This window comes from Sus scrofa, chromosome 10 (assembly GCF_054392235.1).
Source record: "Sus scrofa isolate SSC_HxYL_T2T_F1_AM1 chromosome 10, Sscrofa_HxYL_maternal_Yorkshire_Landrace_v2.0, whole genome shotgun sequence".
In the NCBI taxonomy this organism is placed as follows: Eukaryota; Metazoa; Chordata; class Mammalia; order Artiodactyla; family Suidae; genus Sus; species Sus scrofa.
The window spans coordinates 75,608,894-75,631,742 of NC_139392.1; the positions used below are offsets into that span (position 1 = coordinate 75,608,894).

Genomic DNA, 22,849 nt, shown 5'->3' on the forward strand with positions numbered 1-22,849 from the left:
CCTGGGAACCTCCATATGCAGCTGGTGTGGCCCTAAAAAGACAAAAGCCAAAAAAAAAATTTAGTGAAGAGAGGATGAACCGTTCAGTAAATGGCAATGGACAAGTCTACATAGAAAGCAAAAATAATAAGATCTTTACCTTAGATGCATACATAATAAATTCCACACAGATTAAGGATCTGATGTATAAAATATACCTTTAAAGTACTTGGAAGAAAAACAAAACATCTGCTGAATGCACAAAACCAGCGGGTCCCATCCATGGTGTAATTGATATTATCTGGTGCCCCCATGAAGTTGTGCAGGGCAGTGCTCTTGTTTATGATTAAATATGAAGGAAGTGTTTACATAACAAGCCCCAAAAATAGAGTTGTAAAAAGATAATATGGATACTTGCCTTGCTTAGACTTACATTAACTAAGTGCCATAGACTAGTGTCTTAAACAACATTTATTTCTCAAAATTCTGAAGGGTGAGAAATCTCACTCTAATTAGAGAGAGGTCTCTTTCTCTTTTCCTGTAAAGGCACTTCATGAGAGTTCCAAGTTTACAAACTAAACCTAATTACCTCCCAAAGCCCCCACCCACCTCCAAATCCCATCACACTGGGGATTAGAGTTTTCAGGATGTCAGTATGGGGTAGAATAAACATTCAATCTACAATTATTGGTGTTTTGTTTTGTTTTGTTTGGGGTGAGGGTTGACTGCACCCACGGCTTGTGCAAGTTCCCAGGCCAGGGATGGAACCCATGCCTAAACAGTGACCCAAGCCACTGCCGTGACAACACTGGATCCTTAACCTGCTACACCACAAGGGAACTCCTATAACAATATGTTTGACTATATACAAATTGAGAACATTGGTGTGAAAGAAGATACATGTGTAAAAATAAAAGCACGCCACAGATTTTTGAGAAACTTCTTTCAACACATTTGTGGAGTAATACCATCTCCACATCCAAATCCTTTCTCTGTTTTATCTATGGAAGTTGTAAAAACCTAAGAACTGAATTTCCTAGACTCCTACAGCTGCAGGTAGCCATGTGTCACTGTTCTGGTTTATGAATATACTGGTGGTTGCTGGGTAGTGCTTATATGAGGATTTTTTACAGGTAAAGATTTAGTCAGCTTCCCTCTTTTTCCTTTTTGGACTTTTCCTTTTACCCTCTTCCTTCTTCCTGAAAATTTGTTGAAGTGGTTAGATATAGAACAGCTGTCTTTCCCATTGTGACAAGAGACAAGAGTCCTGTGGCAAGGAGGTGAAAAGTGAAGAAAAGGAGCCCGGGTCCTTGAGGAGACCATGAACACCATCCCCAGCCTTGTTTGGTCTATTTGACTTTCCAAATTTCCCGAATATAAAAAAAAAAAAAACATTTGTCTTTCTGTAGGTATTTTCCTTGTTGTTTTTGCTTGAAAATGGAATTTCTGCTTTCTACTTAGTGAAACAATCTAGCAAAATATTTTGTACAGAGTAAAGAACTCTTACAATTAATAAAGGCCAAAGGCCAAAAATTCAATAGAAAAATGGGTAAGAGAGGAGCTCCTGTCATGGTGCAGCAGAAACGAGTCAGCCTAGGAAACATGGCCTGGCCTCGCTCAGTGGGTTAAGGATCTGGCATTGCTGTGTCTGTGGCATAGGCCGGCAGCTGTAGCTCTGATTAGACCCCTAGCCTGGGAAACTCCATAGGCTGTGGGTGCAGCCCTAAAACGGAAAAAAAAAAAAAAAAAAAAAAATTTTACTTTGGGAAGATAAAAAGTTCTGGAGATGGATGAACAACATTGTGAATATACTTGACAGTGCTCTACTGTACACTTACACTGGTAAATTATATATACATGTATGTACATTATACGATCACAATAAAAACTCAACTTTATAAATTATATGCCTTTGGAAAATAGAAAACAGTGGAAAAATGGAGAAATCCTACTGAATAGAAATTAATTTTGCAATGCAAATCTTTTTTTTTTTTGAATAACACAAGCCCTTAAGTTTATTTCAGTAAAGCCAAATCCAGTAAACTATTTTCATCCCAGATTAATCAGAACTGAAACGCTGAACTGTTTTCCTTTGGAATAGGCCAGTGTGTTTCAAATGGGTAAATGGATTTGCCTTAAAAAACAAGTGACAAATTAGTTCCTATTGTATTTGACAGATATTTCTGAAATTTTTATTCTTTTGTCTCTTTATTAATGTGTCCTTAGCAAATCCTGTAAATTATAGTAACATCTAAATATATTTTAATGACCTATAGGGCTAGATTTCCTTATGTAAAACGAAAACTATTCACTGTAGTATTGTGGTGATAAAGTCTGAAAACAATTAAATGTTCTTCCACATGGAACTGAGTGAGCATGGCCCATGCATTCTGTGAAAAAACCATAAAGAATAATGGGGAAGTTTAAATGTGTGACCTGGAATGATCTCTGAGATATAGTTAAATGAGCAAAAAAGCTAGAAGGCAGAATATTAAATAGGATTTAGGTTAAAAAATTGTTTTTAGGAGTTCCCGCTGTGGCGACACAATGGGATTGACATCGTCTTGGGAGCACTGGGACACAGGTTCCATCCCCAGCCTGGCACAAAGGGTTGAGGATCCAGCGTTGCCCCAGCTGCAGATTGGGTCACCAGTACAGCTCAAATCTGATCCCTGGCCCTCTGATCCCTGGTCTGGGAACTCTGCCGTGGTGCTGCAAAAAAAAGAAAAAAAAGTTGTTATGTGCATAGAATATCTACAAGGCTTATAAGAAATTGATAACATTTGTTGCCTCTCTGGCTGCTAGGAATCAGGTGTGATTCTCAATGCATATTTCTTGAGTGTTAGGAATATTAAACCATGTGAATGTGTTACAAATTAAACAAAATAAATAGAATCATTTTTTTCTTTCTTTTTTCGTCTTTTTTTTTTTTTTTTGTCTTTTTGCCATTTCTTGGGCCGCTCCTGCGGCATATGGAGATTCCCAGGCTATCGGATCTGTAGCTGCCAGCCTATGCCAGAGCCACAGCAACCGGGATCTGAGTCGCATCTGCAACCTACACCACAGCTCACGGTAACGCCGGATCTTTTTTTTTTTTTTTTTTTTTCTTTTGCCATTTGTTGGGCCGCTTCTGCGGCATGTGGAGGTTCCCAGGCTAGGGGTCTAATCGGAGCTGTGACACCAGCCTATGCCAGAGCCACAGCAACGCAGGATCCGAGCCGCATCTGCGACCTACACCACAGCTCACGGCAACGCCGGATGGTTAACCCACTGAGCAAGGGCAGGGACCGAACCCTCAACCTCATGGTTCCTAGTCGGATTCGTTAACCACTGCGCCACGACGGGAACTCCACGCCGGATCTTTAACCCACTGAGCAAGGGCAGGGATCGAACCTGCAACCTCATGGTTCCTAGTTGGATTCGTTAACCACTGAGCAACGATGGGAACTCCCCTAGAATCTTTTTTTTTTTTTTTTGTCTTTTTGCTATTTCTTGGGCTGCTCCTGCGGCATATGGAGGTTCCCAGGCTAGGGGTCTGATTGGAGCTGTAGCTGCCGGCCTACGCCAGAACCACAGCAACGCAGGATCCGTGTCTGCAACCTACACCACAGCTCACGGCAACGCCAGATAGTTAACCCACTGAGCAAGGGCAGGGACCGAACCCGCAACCTCATGGTTCCTAGTCGGATTCGTTAACCACTGCGCCACGAGGGGAACTCCGAATCTTTTATTTCTTTTTCAGCCTCTCCCTCAGCTTATGGAATTTCCTGGGCCAGGGATCAAATCTGAGAAATGCTGGATCCTTAACCCACTGTGCTAGGCTGAGAATCCAACTGGCGTCTCCACAGAGACATGCTGGATCAGTAACCCACTGCATCACAGTGGAAACTCCAATAAATAAAATCTGAAAAAAAAAAGTCCTCTTTGCTCAAAACATTTATAGAGCTATTAGGACTACATTCCTACAGACCCTGCCTCTTGAGTTGGTGTCAAAGTGCTGCTATTATTTTTATTTATTTTTTTCTTGAGTGCTGCTATTATATGGACATTTCAATTGATTTGATCTTATGCGGTCCAAACATTTTACAAACTTTTCAGACTAGGTTTCTTTTTTCTTTCTTTCTTTTGTTTTTTTCGTGTTTTTTTGGGCCACACCTGTGGCATATGGCGGTTCCCAGGTTAGGGGTCAAATTGAAGCCACAGCTACTGGCTTACACCACAGCCACAGCAATTGTGGATCCTAGTCGAGTCTATGATCTACACCACAGCTCATAGCCAACACTGGATCCTTAACCCACTGAACAAGTTCAGAGATTGAACCTGCATCCTCATGGATACTAGTCAGATTTGTTTCCAGTGAGCCACAATGGAACTCCCAGAATAGGTTTCTGAAAAAGAAATAGGTTTTCCATCACTGCCAAGTACTCTTATATATATATTACTTTCCGAAAATGTCACTAAATAATACTTATGTGTTATATACTTTAAAATAGTCTCTTCTTGGAGTTCTTAACCCACTGTGCCACAGTGGGAACTCCTAGATTTATCTTCTTTTCACTTGACTCAGAACTGACTCAGCATCAGCAGCCCTAGCCTCAGAGTATTTGTCAAAACCAATCAGTTGCAGTCATTTACCATTGTAGTGGCTGTGGCAACAGTAATAATTTGGACAAATGAAAGGCCAAATCAAAAACTTAAAAGGAAAACCTGGAGAATGAGATGTCCATAAAAAGCTGGAGAAGTAGCAACATTTTTTGGAAATCTAGAAGGCCACCCATGTATGCAGAGTTCTGCACACATGACCAGGAGACAATTTTGTGAGAAGGCACAAATTTTTTTTTAACCTCTGGCTGAACTTGAAGCTCTGCACAACCAGGACGTGAAGGCTAAGGCAGAGTTGTAAACTGCCTGCTAGAGAATTGAGGCCATACTCCTGTATACACACAGAGCCGTTCAGCAAAGTTTGGGAGACTTCTTGGCTCAAGAAATTAAAGGAAATCTCTGTCCTAGTTTTGCTGACTATTAAAGTGAGCAGATACTTCAGTGGTCACATATGACAAAGAATACAGATATTACAAAATTAGTACAGAAAATTTATTTTTTTGTTTATTTATTCTTTTGTCTTTTTGCCTTTTTCTAGGGCCACTCCCGTGGCATATGGAGGTTCCCATGCTAGGGGTCTAATCAGAGCTGTAGCCACTGGCCTTTGCCAGAGCCACAGCAACTCAGGATCCGAGCTTCGTCTGTGACCCACACCACAGCCCACGGCAACGCCGGATCCTTAACCCACTGAGCAAGGCGAGGGATCGAACCCCCAACCTCATGGTTCCTAGTTGGATTCATTAACCACTGCACCACGATGGGAACTCCAGTACAGGAAATTTATTAAACAAACTAACACATGACAGCAGCCAACAATAATAGCAAATTCTGAGAAGGACCCCTAGCCTGGGAATCTCCATATGATGCGGGTGTGGCCCTAAAAAGCAAAAAAAAAAAAAAAAAAAAGGGGGGGGGGATATAGATTTGGATCTGAGGAATTTTGAACTTGAAGTGGGCTTTTGTGCGTGTGTGTGTCCTTTTAGGGCCTCACCCGTGGAATGTAGAGGTTCCCAGGCTAGGGGTCCAGTGAGAGCTGTAGCTGCCGGCCTACACCACAGCCACAACACCAGATCTGAGTGCTGCATCTTCGACCTACACCTCAGCTCACAGCAATGCCGGATCCTTAGCTCACTGAGCTGGGCCAGGGATCAAACCCATGTCCTCACGTATACTAGCTGGGTTTTTTACCACTGAGCCACAACGGGAACTTCCCGAGATGGGCTTCTTGAATGTGGGAGCCAAATTTCCCATGCTCTTCACCATTTAGAAAGGGTAGCAAAAGAGTAGGAGTTCCTGTCGTGGCACAGTGGTTAACGAATCTAACTAGGAACCATGAGGTTGCAGGTTCGATCCCTGGCCTTGCTCAGTGGGTTAAGGATCCAGCGTTGCCATGAGCTGTGGTGTAGGTTGCAGACGCGGCTTGGATCCCGCGTTGCTGTGGCTCTGGCGTAGGCCAGTGGCTACAGCTCTGATTCGACCCCTAGCCTGGCAACCTCCATATGCCACGGGAGCGGCTCCAGAAGTGACAAAAAAACAAATAACAAACAAACAAACAAACAAACAAAAAAACAAAAACAAAAAGAAAGGGTAGCAAAAGAAGAAAAAAACTAAACTTTTATCAAAAAATCGAGACAGTAAATGAGAATACTGCCTGGGTTCTTGATGACCTTCCAAATGATTAGTACTAGTGCTTACTTAGGGGTAACTTCATTTCTATTTTTGTGTTCTATGAGTAAGCCTGAATTTTCACAATGCAATGTTTTTATTCCTTTTTTTTCCTCTCTTTTTTTTCTTTCTTATGCTATCTTGAGTTGTTTTCTGTAATTTCTAACTTAAAAAATACTAACTTTACATGTATTGTCATTTTATCTTAGACTTTTAAATCTCATTTTATTCAATCGCATTGGTCATGAAAAGAGAAATTACTTTAGGTATTTCCAACAGTAAGGGACTTGTAAAACCATTGGAAGGGTTGGAGGGACAAAGTTCAGGGAAGGGCCATCACCAGCTCCTGGTTCATCACTAGGTTCAAAGAATGAGATCTTATTTATTGCTGGAGAGTCAACTGCTTTCTCACAGACATGCGCAGCATCCTGCTGACATTGAGAGATGGAGGTGGAGGGGGATGTGTTGATTCAGCAGCTTCCAAAATTAACAAGTGATTAATTCATCCAAATCATGTTGGAAATAGAGCTTCTGGAAAAGAAGAAAGCACACCATGGGATTTCACTTAAAGGGTATATTTTCTCCCCAATCACCCCAGGCCCCTTTCATTTTTAGCCATTGCTAATTTTTTAATTATTTCATGATAACAGCTTGCTCCACGCTAAAATAGCACTAGAATTCCACAGGGGCTTGGCTTGATGTGTCTAAAAAAGATCTTTCTGTGTTTTTTGTTTGTTTGTTGTTTTGTCTTTTGTCTTTTTAGGGCCGTACTTGCGGCATATGGAAGTTCCCAGGCTAGGGGTCGAATCAGAGCCAGCGTCGCCATAGCCACAACGCCAGCTCCGAGACACATCTGTGCCCTACACCACAGCTCACGGCAACACCAGATCCTTAATCCACTGAGTGAGGACAGGGATCGAACCCTCAACCTCATGGTTCCTAGTTGGATTTATTTGCGCTGCACCACGACAGGAACTCCAGATCTTTCTGTGTTAAAAGAATCAGGCCTGCCTAGAAACTGGCAGGTGGGTTTGGTCTGGTACAAATATCGTGACTGCCTAACAGGACTCCCACCATCAACTATGATAAAATTTGAAAGAGTTCACAATTCATTTCATCCCCTGAAATCTTCTTTTCTTGTGTGTGCTTTGCTAAGCTGTTCAAACACAGTGTCCTATTAACCCTTCTTCCCTTTCTGGGGATTCCTGGGTGGCATTGTTAATTTTTTCTTTTTTTTTCTTTCTTTTTTTTTTTTTTTTTTTTGTGGCTGTATCCTCAGCATATTGGAAGTTTCCCAGCCAGGGGTCAAATCTAAGCCACAGCTGTGCTGTGACCTATGCCATGGCTGCGGCATCACCAGATCCTTAACCCCACTGCCTCAGGCCAAGGGTTGAACCAGAGCCACCCAGAGGCAATGACGGGCTCTTAACCTCTTCCACCACAGTGGGAACTCCCTGGTATTGTTAATTTGAAAAGAAACAAGAAAAGGAAATGTAGTGGGGAGGAGGGAGGGCCCTTCCAGAACAAAAGGAAGGCAACATGTAGCATTAGCACCTTTACCACATGTGTGGTTCTGTAACAATGTAACATAACCTGAATCCAGGGGCCCAAGAATATCTGTAACTGTCCACTCAGAAATTACAGAATGTATGTTACCTTATAAGGGAGACAAAAGGACCAAAGCCTAAAAGAAAAAAAATAACAGAGTGTACATAAGACAGTGCCCTGCTACCATCTGGCTCAGCCTTTGGATATTAATCCGCTGAGCCTGTGCCGGCAGGAATAAACACTCCTTCCTGGCAAAAAGACCTCGGTGTCCTGTCTCCCTGTACATAAGTCCTGCAACAGTAGTAACTGAGGGTTGTAGAATCTTAGAATGTTAGTTAACTCCCTGTAACAGACTAAATTGTGTCCTGCAACATTCATATGTTGAAGTCCTAAACTTGAGAACCTGAAAATGTCAAGTTTCCATCCTCAGTGGTTACAAACCTGACTGGCATCCCTGAGGATGAATATTCGATCCCTGGCCTCCCTCAATCGGTTAAGGATCCGGTGTTACCTTGAGCTGTGGTATAGGTCACAGATGCAGCTCAGATCTGGTCTTGCTGTGGCTGTGGCTGTGGCTGAGGCTAGCAGCTGCAGCTCCGACTCAACCCTAGCCTGGGAACTTCCATTTGTCTCCGGTGCAGCCTTAAAAAAAAAGCAAAACAAACAAACAAACAAAACCCCCCAAGAACCCATAAAACAAAAAAATTTGTCCTCTCTGATAGTTTTTACATTTTTCATTCTATTCTTTATATGCTAATAACCAATTATTTGTATTAATCCAATTCAGACTTCTATAATGAACTATATTTTACTTTACATTTAGATATTTTCATCTTCCAAACCAAGAATCACTAACTCACATTAATTTCACTTTAGGACTTTATAGACTTTCTTTTACTGTTTTTGGACATCTGTTGCAGAGGAAATGATTGACTTGATTTTTTTTGTTGTTGATGGTAACCTGCCTTTTCTATAGAAGTTTCCTTTACTTAAAATTTTTTTTGGCTGTGCCCACATATAGAATTTCCTTGGTTAGAGACAGAACCTGTGCCACTGAAGTGACCCAGGCCACTGCCATGACAGCACCGGATTCTTAACCTGCTGCGCCACAAGAGAATTCCAAGATCCTTTTACTTTTTTTTTTGTCTTTTAGGTTTTTTGTCTTTTTTGGATTTTTAGGGCCGAACCTACTGAATATGGAAGTTCCCAGACTAGGGGTTGAATCGGAACTGCAGCTGCTGGCCTACGCCACAGCCACAGCAACTTGGGATCCGAGCTGTGTCTGCGACCTACACCACAGCTCATGGCAACAATGGATCCTTAACCCACTGACCAAGGCCAGGGATCGAACCTACATCCTCATGGATACTAGTCGGGTTTGTTAACCACTGAGCCACGATGAGAACTCCCCTTTACTTTTTGTCTTTATAAAGTCCAATAAATTTGCCAAGATATATACATTTTGTTCTTTTGTAGGTATGATTTTGTAAAAAAATTTCTGTAGTCATTTATCAATTGGGATATAATGTACATAGAATAAATTATTTAAAGCACCCTACTTTTTTTTTTTTTTTTTTTTTTGTCTTTTTAGGGCAGCACCTGTGGCATATGGAGGTTCCCAGGCTAGGGGTCGAATTGGAGCTGTAGCTGCTGCCCTGCAACACAGGAGCAACAGGAGATCGAAGCCACGTCTGCAAACTACACCACAGCTTATGGCAATTTGGGATCCTTAACCCACTAAGCAAGGCAATGGATTGAACCTGAGTCCCCATGAATGATAGTCAGACTGGTTTATGCTGAGCCACGACAGAAACTCCAAGCACACTACTTCTAAGAGTACAGTTTGATGATGTTTTAAAATTTTAATTAATTAATTAATTAATTTTGCTTTTTAGGGCTGCACCTGAGGCATATGGAGGTTCTTGAGCTAGGAGTCTAATGGGAGCTGTAGCCGCCAGCCTATACCACAGCCACAGCAATGTCAGATCCAAGCCACGTCTGTGACCTACACCACAGCTCAGGGCAACACCAGATCCTTAACCCACTGAGCAAGGCCAGGAATGGAACCTGCATCCTCATGGATGCCAGTCAGATTTGATTCCACTGAGCCGTGATGGAACTCCAAGCACACATGACTTCTAAGATTACTGTTTGATAATTTTTATTTATATGTGCACCCCTGTAACTATCCACCAGATTAAGATATACAATATTTCCTCCTGCCCCAAAAGCTTTCCTCATGTTCCTTTCCAATCCATCCCTCGTAACAGTTAATTATGATTCTGAATTTTGTCATCATTGATGACCTTGGCTGGTTTTTGAACTTTATAGACATGAAATCATATTTTATGTCTGAGGGTAATTATGAAATCACATTTACTCTTTTATGTCTTGTTAATTTCATTCCATAAACCATCTTTCATCCTGGAGTTCCTGTTGTGGTTCATCGGTTAACAAATCTGACTAGCATCTATGAGAATGCAAGTTTGATCCTCTGGGTTAAGGATCTGGTGTTGCCACGAGTCGTGGTGTAGGTCACAAATGCTGCTTGGAGCCTGCATTGCTGTGACTGTGGTGTAGGCCAGCAGCTACAGCTCAGCTCCCATTCGACCCCTAGCCTGGGAACCTCCATATACTGCAGGTGTGGCTGTAAAAAAAAAAAAAAAGAAACTTTCATCCCTGAAAGAGCACCCATCAGTGTATTCATCCATGTTGTTGCATTTATCAGCAGTTTGTTACTTTTACTGCTCTGTGGTTTTCCATTATATGAATATACCACCATTTATTCCTTTCATTATTGGTAGGCTTTTAGGTTGTTTCCATTTTTTGACTGTTAATGAATAAGGGTGCTATAAGCATTTTTGTTCATATCCTTTTGTGGACATATATACTTACTTTTCTAGAATCAATACCTAGGAGTGAATTGATAGACCTTAAGGAGGTGTATATTTTGCTCTAACAGGTCCTGTCAAAGAGTTTTCCAATGTGATTGGCCCTTTTACATGTGTATACTCATATTTACAGGTTGTGAGTGATTGTGTGTGTGTGCGCTGATGCAGTATGTTATGTCAATACTAGGTGCAGTTGTTGTTTTTTGTTGGGGGAAGAGAGAGTGTTTGGCTTCTTTCACCTAGCAACATGCATTTAAAATTCATCCATGATTTTGTGTATATATATTTTTCCTTATAATTTATATAGCAGTCTGTTGTTTGGTTGTACTAGTTTGTTTATCCAGTAACTGGCTGAAAGACATTTGAGTTGTTCCCAGGTTTTAGTGATTATGAATAACGCTACTATAAACATTTTCATGGTGGGCATTTTTTGGAGTGAGTTGTCTTCCTTTGTCCATTTTAATTTTTTTTCTCACTATATCTGCAGCATGTGGAAGCTGGATCGACAATGCCAATCCTTTACCTGCTGAGCCACAAGGAAACTCCCTTTTTTGTTCTTTTTTTTTTTTTTTTTTTTAATGGCTGCATCTGTGGCATTTGAAAGTTTCCTGGGATTGAATCCAAGCAGCAGCTGTGGTGTAGGTCACAGCTGCAGCAACCCTGGATCCTTTAACCTAGTGTGCTGGGCCAGGAATTAAGCCTGTGCCTTTGGTAACAAACCGAGCCAATGCAGTCGGATTCTTAACCCTCTGCACCACAGTGGAAACTCCTCTTTTGTCCACTTTCTTTTTTTTTTTTTTGGTCTTTGGTTTTTTTAGGGCTGCACCCAAGGCACATGGAACTTCCCAGGCTAGGGGTCGAATCAGAACTGTTTTCACTGTCCTACACCACAGCCACAGCAATGCCAGATCCAAGCCGTGTCTGTGACCTACACCACAGCTCACAGCAACACTAGATTCTTAACCTACTGAGCTAGGCCAGGGATCGAACCTGCAACCTCATGATTCCTAGTCGTATTCTTTTCCACTGCATCAACAACGGGAACTCCCTCTTGTCCATTTTCTAATTGAATTGTCTGTCTTTTTTTTTTTTTTTCTTTTTAGGGCCTCACCTGAGGCATATGGAAGTTCCTAAGCTAAGGGTCAAGTCAGAGGTGCAGCAGCTGGCCTATGCAACAGCCACAGCAACCTAGGATCTGAGTCCCTCTTTCAACCTACACCACAGCTCAAGGCAACACCAGATCCCTGACCCACTGAGCAAGGCCAGAGATCAAACTTGAATCCTCATGGATACTAGTCAGACTTGTTTCCACCACATCACAGCAGGGACTCCTGTCTGTCTTTTTTTTATTGACTTGGAGGAGTTTTTTTTTTTTTTTTTAATATATTCCAGATACAGGTCCTCTGTCATAAGTATGTGTCATGGCTTTCTTTTTATTTCTTCTTTTCTTTTTAGGGCCACACTCTCAGCATATGGAAGTTCCTGGGCTAGGGGTTGAATTGAAGCTGCAGCTGCTGGCCTATGCCACTGACACAACAACACCAGATATGAATTGCATTTGTGACCTATGCTGCAATTTGCAACAATGCCAGATCCTTAACCCACTGAGCAAGGCCAGGGATAAAATCCTCATCCTCACAGACATTATTTCAGGTTTTAATCTGCTAGGCACAATGGGAAATCTCAATATTAATATATATATATATATATTTTTTGGTCTTTTTAGGGCTGCACCTGTGGCATATGGAAGTTCCCAGCCTAGGGGTCAAATCAGTGCTATTGCCTCGGGCCTACACCACAGCTTACTGCAATGCCAGATCCTTAACCCACTGAGCGAGTATCCTTTACTCAACTTGCACCCCCAGTCCATTGCTTGGTGTAGAGCTGGCAATAACAAGGGCAAGTTAAATTTTAAGTAAACTGAGGGCGGCAGAAGTTTAGAAAATAAAGCCTGAGTGGAGTTATCTCTAAAAAGACAGAGGAAGTAAAGATCTGGAATATCCTTATTCCAGTCCTTTTTAAACCTTATCAGATTGATATCTCTGATTCACAGGCATTTCCTAGTTAAGTTCTACCAAGTATTACAGCTTTCTCGGGGACCGGGTTTTATTCTCTAGTATCACTCTGCGGCGCCATCTGCCGGACCCGTCAAGAGACTAGAAACTTAAACCACCACCCTCATTCCAAGTTCTTTAAATATGCTCCTCCTCGTTCTTTTTCGGAGGCTCCCTGAACGCATGCGCTTCTGATGGGCAGCCACGTCTGCAAGAGACTACAATTCCCAGAAGGCCATGCCAAAGGAAAAAATTTCCATGGTTGCGGGAAGGGGGCGGGAAAGACAGGAAGGCTCGCGAGAAAAGAGGTTGAGGCGGCTGCGTGAAGTGGGTGGAGGCGGGTGGAGAGAGTGAGGAGGAAGAGGAGGAGGTTCCGTCCCACAATACCAGGCGGGAGGGCGGGCAGGCGGTTTGTATCCGGGCTGTGAGGTGCTCGGCGTCTCCGCAGACCTTGCTGCCTCTGTCTCTTTAACGCGAGAGGAAGCGATGCAGAGGGGTGGAAAATGGCAGAGCTGCAGATGTTACTAGAGGAGGAGATCCCGTCTGGCAAGAGGGCGCTGATAGAGAGTTACCAGAACCTGACCCGGGTGGCGGACTACTGTGAAAACAACTACATACAGGTGAGGAGCGCGGTCGCGCGGGCGGGCGCTGGCCGGCCGGGCCAAGGACCCGCCGGCGGCCGCCTGGGTGACCAGCCCACTGGGAGGGGTGGGGAATTGCCCTAACCTTAGCGGCAGCCCCAACCCCAACCCCAACCCCAGCGCCAACCTCAACCCCAGCCTCAGCCGGGGCGACAGCAAGTGGCCGGGTTTGGGGAGTCGGGCTGCGATACAGGAAGTGGCTGTGGTGGTTGAAACCCATAGAAGCGGAGAGAGAAAATGGGCGAGGGAGCCCGGAGCTCGCGGCCGTCGCAGCCCGGCGCCCCCCTGCCGCCCGCCTCCCCGCGGGCTCAGCCCCCGGAGTCGCGCTTCCCCCCGGCAGCCCTCCACCCGCCGGGCTTTCGCCCCGGAGTCCCCCTAGAGCCCTGCCGCCTCTCTGCCGGCCCAGGGGTCTCGGACCGGTCGAGCAAGGGGAGAGCAAAGGGCCGGGACGAGGCGCGGGGCGGAGCGGCAGGAGAGAGAGGAAAAGCGGGGTGTGTGTGTCGGGGGAGGGTGGGGTGGGGGCGATTATGTCAGTTTAGCCCAGAGGGTGTGTCTTTTATTTATTTATTTTTTAAAAAATTGGTCGTGAGTCACATCACAGAGACCTCCCCGAGGAGAGGAGGAAGCGAGTGGGGAGCGAGGGAGGGAGTAGAAGTTAATCTCCAAATTCCTTTAATTGAAGGTTTGTAAATCTGCCTGCCTGTCCATTTTCAAGTCGGGTTTTTTTCCCTCTCATCATTTTCACTTCCGCCCCACCGTAATATATTCTAGAGATTGTTAGGGCGATCGTTAGCTTGAAACAAATTATTCTTAACTACTTGGAAAAATGGCTTAAATACTCTCTCTTCCTCAAAAGTTCTTGAACTGCTAGCTTCCTAAGTAACTTAAAATAGAATGGTGTAATCGCCGGTTGCTGTTTTTTTTCCTGAGGTTTCTCTCTTTCCATCCTAAGTACTTGTGTAGAATGAATCTCAGTAGATTACTGAACATTTAGTCTTAGAACCATAACGACAAATACGTTATTGTTGAATGTTTTCGAAAATTCTTGGACCTTTATCTATGATAGGTGGTTGCTTGTTTGCTTTTATTTTAATGATTGAAAGTGAATTATGTTGTGGTGGTTTGCTTTGTAGATCTTTAATTGCGGTAAACTAACATTTTTCAATAGAAGCAAGTAAAAGTAGCAGAGTCCTTTTTAATCAGGATAATGGCACCAAAAATTCGCTTGTTAGTGGTAAGGCATGACCAAAACGTGTTTTGAAAGGTTAGAGTTACTGTAATTCCGAACTAAGGTATTTATAGAAATGCATCCCATGTGATTGTCATTTTTAAGAACCAATGGTTTCTGTGTTGGCAAATGCTTTCCTTTTTATTTTTAGAAGGAGATACTGTTTTCAGAATATTTTGAATATTTTTCAATTTCCATATTAGTAACACTGTATCTTCAGTAGCACTACAAGGAATTTATCTCATAAATTTTTTCAAGATTTTACTTTAGGAATTCCACTGATAAACTTGTTGAATGCCTGCTACATCTACTGTTTTCGCTGTTTTTGCAAACTGCTTTTAAAAAAAATTCTAAAATCTACTAGAAATGTGGATATACTTTTCAAACAGAAAAGTTATTTTGTAGTTGATTGATACCAAAAATATACAAGTTTCATTGTGAAAAGCCCTAAAATTGAGGTGATTCTCAGTTTGCTGAAGGTTTTAAAGATTTTGAAAGTCAGAGAGAAAGCACAGGAAGTTAAATTGCCTCCATTAAGGGAAAGTCATTTCTTTGTAGAAATCAGCAGATAGGTACTTCATTAAGGGATGGTTTCTTTTTGTTTTGCATGTTGGGAAATCTGACAAATACATGGTGTGGTAACTGCTATGTGTTGGCAAATGCAAACGTGTTTTAACCTGTCTGTTGAGTATTTCTTTTTCAGGTAGTTGTGTGCTAGAGGTACCCCCACCCCTTTTTTTCCCTCTTGCTACCATCATGTAACTTTGAAGTACTTTTAAACTTCATTATATCCCTAGTTAAATAAATCATGTTATTTCTCATAGTCTTTAAAGCATATTAGTACCATGGTGCCAAAATCCACTGTAAGTGGCCCCCAGTTTCTTTTTGGTGGTCCTAAACTTGATGCTAGTGAGATAGTCCCATGTAAGCTGTGGGGGTGGGAAGAGATGAAGTTCACACACAGCAATGTTGATGTTAGAGGCTGCTGCTGCTTTTTTTTTTTTTTTTTTTGCTTCCCCCCACCTCCACTCCTTTGATATGTAGTAGTTGCCCCGCCAGGGATCAAACCCTAGCCACATCAGTGACCCAAACTGCTGCAGTGATAAGGCTGGATCCTTAACCCACTGCAGCACAAGAGAACTCCCAAAGCTAACTTTGGGTTGCTTGAAGCTGGCTACCAGTTGCCTTCCCAAGAGGCTCAGACAGGCTCAGAAGGTAATGAGGACTTTGTGAGAGTTGATGTGTTGGTAGCTGGCTTTATGATGTGCTACGCTACTGTTAAGAGGAAACTCATAATACTAGAAATATCCATTTACATGTCTTTTGAGATCTCTCTGTATCCCTTCTGTGACAGGGTAATAGCCAACACCCTGTGTAAACATACCTTCTCTTGGGAAGAGTATATGGTCACTTGTGTTTTGAGAATTTTTTTACACCCCAAGTTAAGTTTTTGCCAGCGTGGTTTTTATCCTGAGATAAAATCACTTTTCATTTTGTTATTTTCCTGTAGTTTTGAAGTACAGTTCAGTCAGGTATGGTATTTAGCTGGAAGGTTCTTTTGGCTGTAGTACAGTTTAGTCCTTGAGCACTTTATTAGCTCTTTTGGACCTGTTGACTTTAATTATTAAATTGTATTAATAGCAGAACTTCTCAAGAGAGCCCACTGTCTTAAAAAGGGTTTTTTTTTTTTTTTTTGTCTTTTTGCCTTTTCTTGGGCTGCTCCTGTGGTACATGGAGTTTCCCAGGCTAGGGGTCGAATCAGAGCTGTAGCCACCGGCCTACGCCAGAGCCACAGCAATGTGGGATCCAAGCCGCATCTGCAACCTACACCACAGCTCATGGCAACGCCCAATCCTTAACCCACTGAGCAAGGCCAGGGACTGAACCCACAACCCCATGGTTCCTAGTCGGATTTGTTAACCACTGTGCCACGACAGGAACTCCAAGGTTTTTGTTTTTTTAAAAAGGTTTTTGAAATTCTTTGGGAAAATAATTTTCAAAATAGAAAGTGTTGGAGTTCCTGTTATGGCTCAGCAGAAACAAATCTGACCAGTATCCATGGGGACGTGGGTTCGTCCCTGGCCTTGCTCAGTGGGTTGAGGATCTGGCATTGCCCTGAGATGTGGTGTAGTTTGCAGACGTGGCCCGGATCTGGCATTGCTGTGTCTGGTGTAGGCCGGCAGCTACAGCTCCCATTCGACCCCCAGCCTGGGAACCTCCATATGCCACTGGTGTGGCCCTAAAAAGGCAAAAAAACCCCCAACCCCCCCAAAAAACCCCCCATATTTATGACATAAAGAAAAACCTTTGGCTTTTTCTGTCTTTAGTTTGAATTTTTTTGTGTGAATTATATCAAGGACACTCTTCAGTTAGAACTCACACATTTGGTCAGTTCTCTTTGCTTTACTGTAGGGACCATACCACATTTGTAATAGGAAAGGAAAATAGGAAGGAGATCTAAGTGAAAAGGAGTAGAAACTGCTTAAGAAAGGTTTCTAAACACACAGATTTCTAGGTTGGATAAGGACAGAAAAGTGTTTACAGCCTAACTTTTTAATATAATTTTTCTGCCTGGAATTCCTGTAGCAGGAGCTTTGCTGGGTTAACAAGTATATCCTATAGTCTGAGAGGATGAAGGCATTATCATCAGTGAGCTATGTAGTTTAGCTTGACTTCTACCTGTGACATTAGTTTATGCTCATTTGCTCATTATACCCAGGTGATTGTGGAAGGCAGGTAATTTTTAAGCAGGGGAACTTTGGAGTAGGTAAAAGCTGGCATTTTTGGTACCGTACAACTTATTTATTGCAGTTTATAAACCATGTCACTTAGTTATTATGATAATTCCATGCCTTTTTCTTTTCTTTTAAACAGATGAGCAATTGGAGGTTCAGAGATGTTAAGTACCTGGCCTAAAGTCCCATATCTTGTATGAAGTAGTGCCTGGAATCAAACCCAGATTTTCTGATTCTGTATCCTAAGTGCCTTTTAATGAATACTGAATGGGGTGCTTATTGCAATGTAGAGGATAAAAAGAATATATGAAAAGGGTAATGGAAAAGGGAAGAGTAATGTAATTGCTTTTATTTATTGAGTACCTCTCTGTCACAGTTTGTGCTGGTTGATTTGTACTATCTTTAATCCTTATAAAAGCTCTCTGTGAAAGGCAGTATTCTCTTACAGATGAGGAAATTGGGCCTTGGAAAAAGTTAAATGAATTTTGTTTTATCATACTTTTAGGACCTCGCAGTCATGATTTCTCCTGACAAGACTCCATAAGCTATGCTCTTTCCGTATCACACTGCCTCGAGACGCAGATGAGCCTAGAATTCAGGCTAGTTCAGAAGTGTCATTGGAATTACTGTCGTGGCTCAGTGGTTAATGAACCTGACTAATATTCATAAGGACTGGGTTTGATTCCTGGCCTCACTCAGTGGGTTAAGGACCTGGCGTTGCCTTGAGCTGTGGTGTAGGTCGCAGCCAAGGCTCGGATCCCGAGTTGCTGTGGCTTGTGAAGGCCGGTGGCTACAGCTCCTATTAGACCCCTAGCCTGGGAACCTCCATATGCCTCAGGTGAGGCCCTAGAAAAGACCAAAAAAAAAAAGAGTAGATCTTAAAAGTTCTCACCACAATAAAGAAAAAGAAAAAAAATTTGTAAATATGTGTGGTATTGGATGTCGACTTCTTGTGATGATCATTTTGCAGTATCTATGAATACTGAATCATATTGTCACCTAAAACCAATGTAGTGTAATGTGTCAATTATATCTCAATAAGCAAAACACAGTAAAATTGGGTTTTAGATAATTTTATGAAAGATCCTCAGTTAGTTGTTAGATTGGGCTTTATACCACATCATAACTTTTTTTTTTGGCTGTACTCTCGTGACACGTGGAACATGTGGAAGTTGCCAGGTAGGGATCACCCAGCTTTAACAATAATAAAAAAAAAAAAGAAAAGTTTGTGGCGCAGCAGAAACGAATCTGACTAGGAACTGTGATGAACCTGACTAATATCCATGAGGATGTGAGTTTGATCCCTGGCCTAGCTCAGTGGGTTAAGGATCCATTGTTGCCGTGGCTATGGTGTAGGACAGCAGCTACAGCTCTGATTCCACCCTTAGCCTGGAAACCTCCTTTTGCTGCCCTAAAAAAGACCAAAAAAAAAAAAAAAAAAACAAAAAAAAACCCCAACACCCCAAAACAAAGGAAAACAAAACAATAATCAATAGCCAGTCTCCTTTCATATATATTCCTCTCCTGTCCCTCTACCATTATTGTAAAGTCCATTTTTGACCCATCATTTCGTCCATAAATATTTTAGTATATATCTCAAAAGAGAAAAGGTTTTTTTTTCAAACCCATTGCACAACTTCTATATATGAGGGAAAAAGTTAATGACTATTACTGTAATTTATTTATGACAAAAAGGAATAGAGAGCTTTAAAATAGTTAATATAGTTTAAATTTACAGCTAATTTTTTTTAGTGATTTTGCAGTAGGTTAATTAGAATAGAGCTTATATTTGTTTCATAATGGAATTTTAAAATTGAGCTATAATTCACATAATATGAAACCAACCATGTTAGAATGTACATTTCAGTAGTATTTAGCACATTCACAGTATTGTGCAACCACCACCTCCATGTAGTCTAAAGTATTTTCATCATTCCTCAAAGAAGCCCACACTTGTTCAGCAGTTTGTCTCCATCCCAACCCCCTAGCACCTGGCATCCACCAGTTTGCTTTCTGTCTTATGAATTTATCTATTCAAGATATTTCATTTGAATGGACCTAATACAACATGTGGCCTTTTGTGTCTCTTTCACAAGAGACATAATGTCTTCAAAATTCATTCATTTTGTAGCATGTATTAGTATCTCGTTTCTTTTTATGGCTGAGTAATATTCTCCTGTGTGTGTGTTATACCACTTTGTTTATTCATTCATCTATTGATGAACATTTGGTTTGTTTTTACCTTTTGGCTATGTTAATAGTACTGCTATGAATTTTCATGTATAATATTTGAGGGCCTGTTTTCAGTTATTTTGCATACATTCATCTGGAAGTGGTTCATAATGGTATTTTGTTGTGAAATATATAATTACCTAAATTTGCATGTAGAATAATTTTGAATTTTTACCATTGTATTGCAGTGTTAAGAGGGAATTCCAGGCATGAACATATACTCAGAATTTCAGTGTGAATTGACAGAAATTAAGGCTTAGAGCCTAATTTTCTACTTTAAGCTTAATTTCCTCCCTAATTACCAAAGTAATATCAAAAATGGTAATTGCACAAATTTTAAACTTTTTTAGCAATATACATAGCTTAGACAGTACAAATCTCTTGTAATATTATTCACATTTAAAGAATATATCTGAACTTTATACTGTAACAATTGGTAAACTTGTTGGTGCTGAGACAGGAAAGTATTACAGTATACCTATATATATTTATCTTTTTAGGGCTGCACCTGTGGCATATGGAAGTTCCCAGGCTAGGGGTTGAATCACAGCTACTGCTGCCGGCCTACACCACGGCCATAGCAATGCTGGATCCTTAACCCCCTGAGCTAGACCAGGGATTGAACCTGCATCCTTATGGACACTTGGCAGATTTGTTTCCTCTGAACCACTACAGGAACTCCACAGTTAGTATATTTTATTTTATTTTATTTTTTGCTTTATAGGGCCGCACTCGTGGCATATGGAGGTCCCCAGGCTAGGGGTCCAATCGGAGCTGTAGCCACCGGCCTTCGCCAGAGCCACAGCAACTCAGGATCTGAGCTGCGTCTGCAACCTATACCACAGCCCACGGCAGTGCTGGATCCTTAACCCACTGAGCAAGGGCAGGGATCGAACCCGCAACCTCATGGTTCCTAGTCGGATTCGTTAACCACTGCGCCACGACGGGAACTCCAACACAGTATATTTTAAAATTAAAAAAAATTCTGGAGTTCCCTGGTGGCCTGGTTTAGGATTTGGCATTGTTACTGCTTTAGCTTAGGTTTCATCCCTGGCCTAGGACCTTGCATGCCGTGGGCATCGCCAAAAAACATTCCAACACTTCTATGAGGTTATCTAATTATTAAATCAGATATGAATTATATTCTTTTAAAAATTTTTATTATATTCATAGTTATATAATCATCACAACCTGTGAATTACATTCGTATTCAGGGCTTAAATGAAGTATAGTACACAAGATATGCAGTTGGATATTCTCAATTACTTTTGATTGGAGTAAAATTTTATTATTTATCTTCTTGAAAGTTAAAGTGAACAAAAATACTATGTTATATTATTGAAAACCTTTAATTTACCTTTAAGTTAATTGTTTCCCAACTTTATATTTAACTCAGTAATTTCCATATACTGTGATAAAATTGGGTTTGGTAAATTTTATTTTCTGTTTTCTTGAAAAACAAGTGAGGTCCTTTGTATGAACCCTTTTTATTTGGTCCATGGGGAATTAATGCTCTCTACTTAAACACCAAAAATGTGTGTAACACATTATATGGAAAAAAGGTACTCATTAGTTCAAATATTGGCAACCTAAGACGTATAGTGACAAACACTTAATTTAAAAAGGCAATGTAGGTAGTTGTTTGGTGGCTTAGCAAGTTGGGAATCTGGCATTATCACTGCTCTGGCTTGGGTTGTTGCTATAGCGCTGGTTCAATCCCTAGCCCAGGAACTTCCGCCTGTATGGCCAAAAAAATCCAAAAAACAAAAAAACAAATAAGGCCGTGTAGTGGAAAGGGTTGATCAGTGGCATTCAAAAATCATGGTTGGGGAGTTTTCACTGTGGGTCAGCAGTAACTAATCCAACTAGTGTCCATGAGGACTCGGGTTTGATCCCTGGCCCTGCTTTGTGGGTTAAGGACCTGGCGTTCTGGTGAGCTGTGGTGTAGGTTGAAGACATGTCTTGGATCTGGCATTGCTGTGCCGTAGAGTAGCAGCTGCAGCTCTGATTCGACCCCCAGCTTGGAAACTTCCGTATGCTGCAGGTGCAGCCTTAAAAAGAAAAAAGTCATGGTTACCACTCAAAAGTGAGCCTTCAGTATAGCTGAGTGATGCTGCTGTGTTATCCATATCAGTTTATACCATAAACCATTAACATTTTCTCCTCCACTGCCTTTTTTTTTTTTTTTGGGTCATTTTTAAGGCCGCACCCTCATCCTATGGAAGTTCCCAGGCTAGTGGTCTAAATTGGAGTTGCAGCTGTCGACCTACACCACAGCCACAGCAAAGTGGGATCCAAGCCACGTTTGTGACCTACGCCACAGCTCATGGCAATGCCGGTCCTTAACCCATTGAGTGAGGCCAGGGATCGAACCCTTGACCTGATTGGATACTAGTTGGGTTTGTTAACCACTGATCCACGACGGGAACTCCTCTTTTCCTTAAAATCTCTTTGCTTTCTCACGTTTTATTTCATGGAGAAAACAGACCTCATTATATAAGAAATACACTTTCTTACCACTGCATTACCAAGCCCCCTGGCATCCTCATCCATTGTATTCTACTTTTCTGTTTTTTCTACAGCCGCACCCGCGGCTTATGGAGGTTCCCAGGCTAGCAGTCTAATCAGAGCTGTAGCCACCACACCAGAGCCACAGCAACTTGGGATCCAAGCCACGTCTGTGATCTACACCACAGCTCACTGGCAATGCCGGATTCTTTTTTTTTTTTGTCTTTTTGCTTTTTTTTCTAGGGCTGCTCCCACGGCATGTGGAGTTTCCCAGGCTAGGGGTCTAATTGGAGCTGTAGCCACCGGCCTATGCCAGAGCCACAGCAACGCGGGATCCGAGCCACGTCTGCAACCTACACCACAGCTCACGGCAACGCCGGATCGTTAACCCACTGAGAAAGGGCAGGGAACGAACCCGCAACCTCATGGTTCCTAGTCAGGTTTGTTAACCACTGCACCATGATGGAAACTCCCTCAGGTCAGTTCTTATCTTTGCTCTGGATCCCATCCTCTCTTGCCTTTTCAGAAACCTTACACTTCTTATATCTTTATTCCTTCTCTCTTCACTGACTTTGTCCAGTCAGAATCGAAACATTTCAAACCTCTTGATCACTGTTTAGTTCTCACCTTGCTTGTTTTCGCAGCATCACTTCACACAATTGACCATTCCCTCTTTTGTTTGAAAACTAATTCTTTGGCTTCTGTCATGACATTCTTTCCTACTTTTCCTATTACTCTCTGGCCCCTTGGTCTCCTTTACTTTTAA

The 22,849-nt window shown here is 41.9% G+C and overlaps 1 protein-coding gene across 15 annotated transcripts in view; it reads left to right on the top strand.

Annotated features, from left to right (window-relative positions):
- Nucleotides 1–13,119: 13,119 nt before the first annotated feature.
- Nucleotides 13,120–22,849, top strand: part of ABI1 (abl interactor 1) — a 128,815-nt gene continuing 119,085 nt past the window's right edge. For 8 of the 15 annotated variants that reach the window (NM_001444355.1, NM_001444356.1, NM_001444359.1 and 5 more), the window contains 1 exon segment: nucleotides 13,120–13,359. In NM_001444355.1, the coding sequence (NP_001431284.1) occupies nucleotides 13,243–13,359 (117 nt within the window). In that variant the 5' untranslated portion in view covers nucleotides 13,120–13,242. 15 annotated transcript variants of the gene reach the window in all.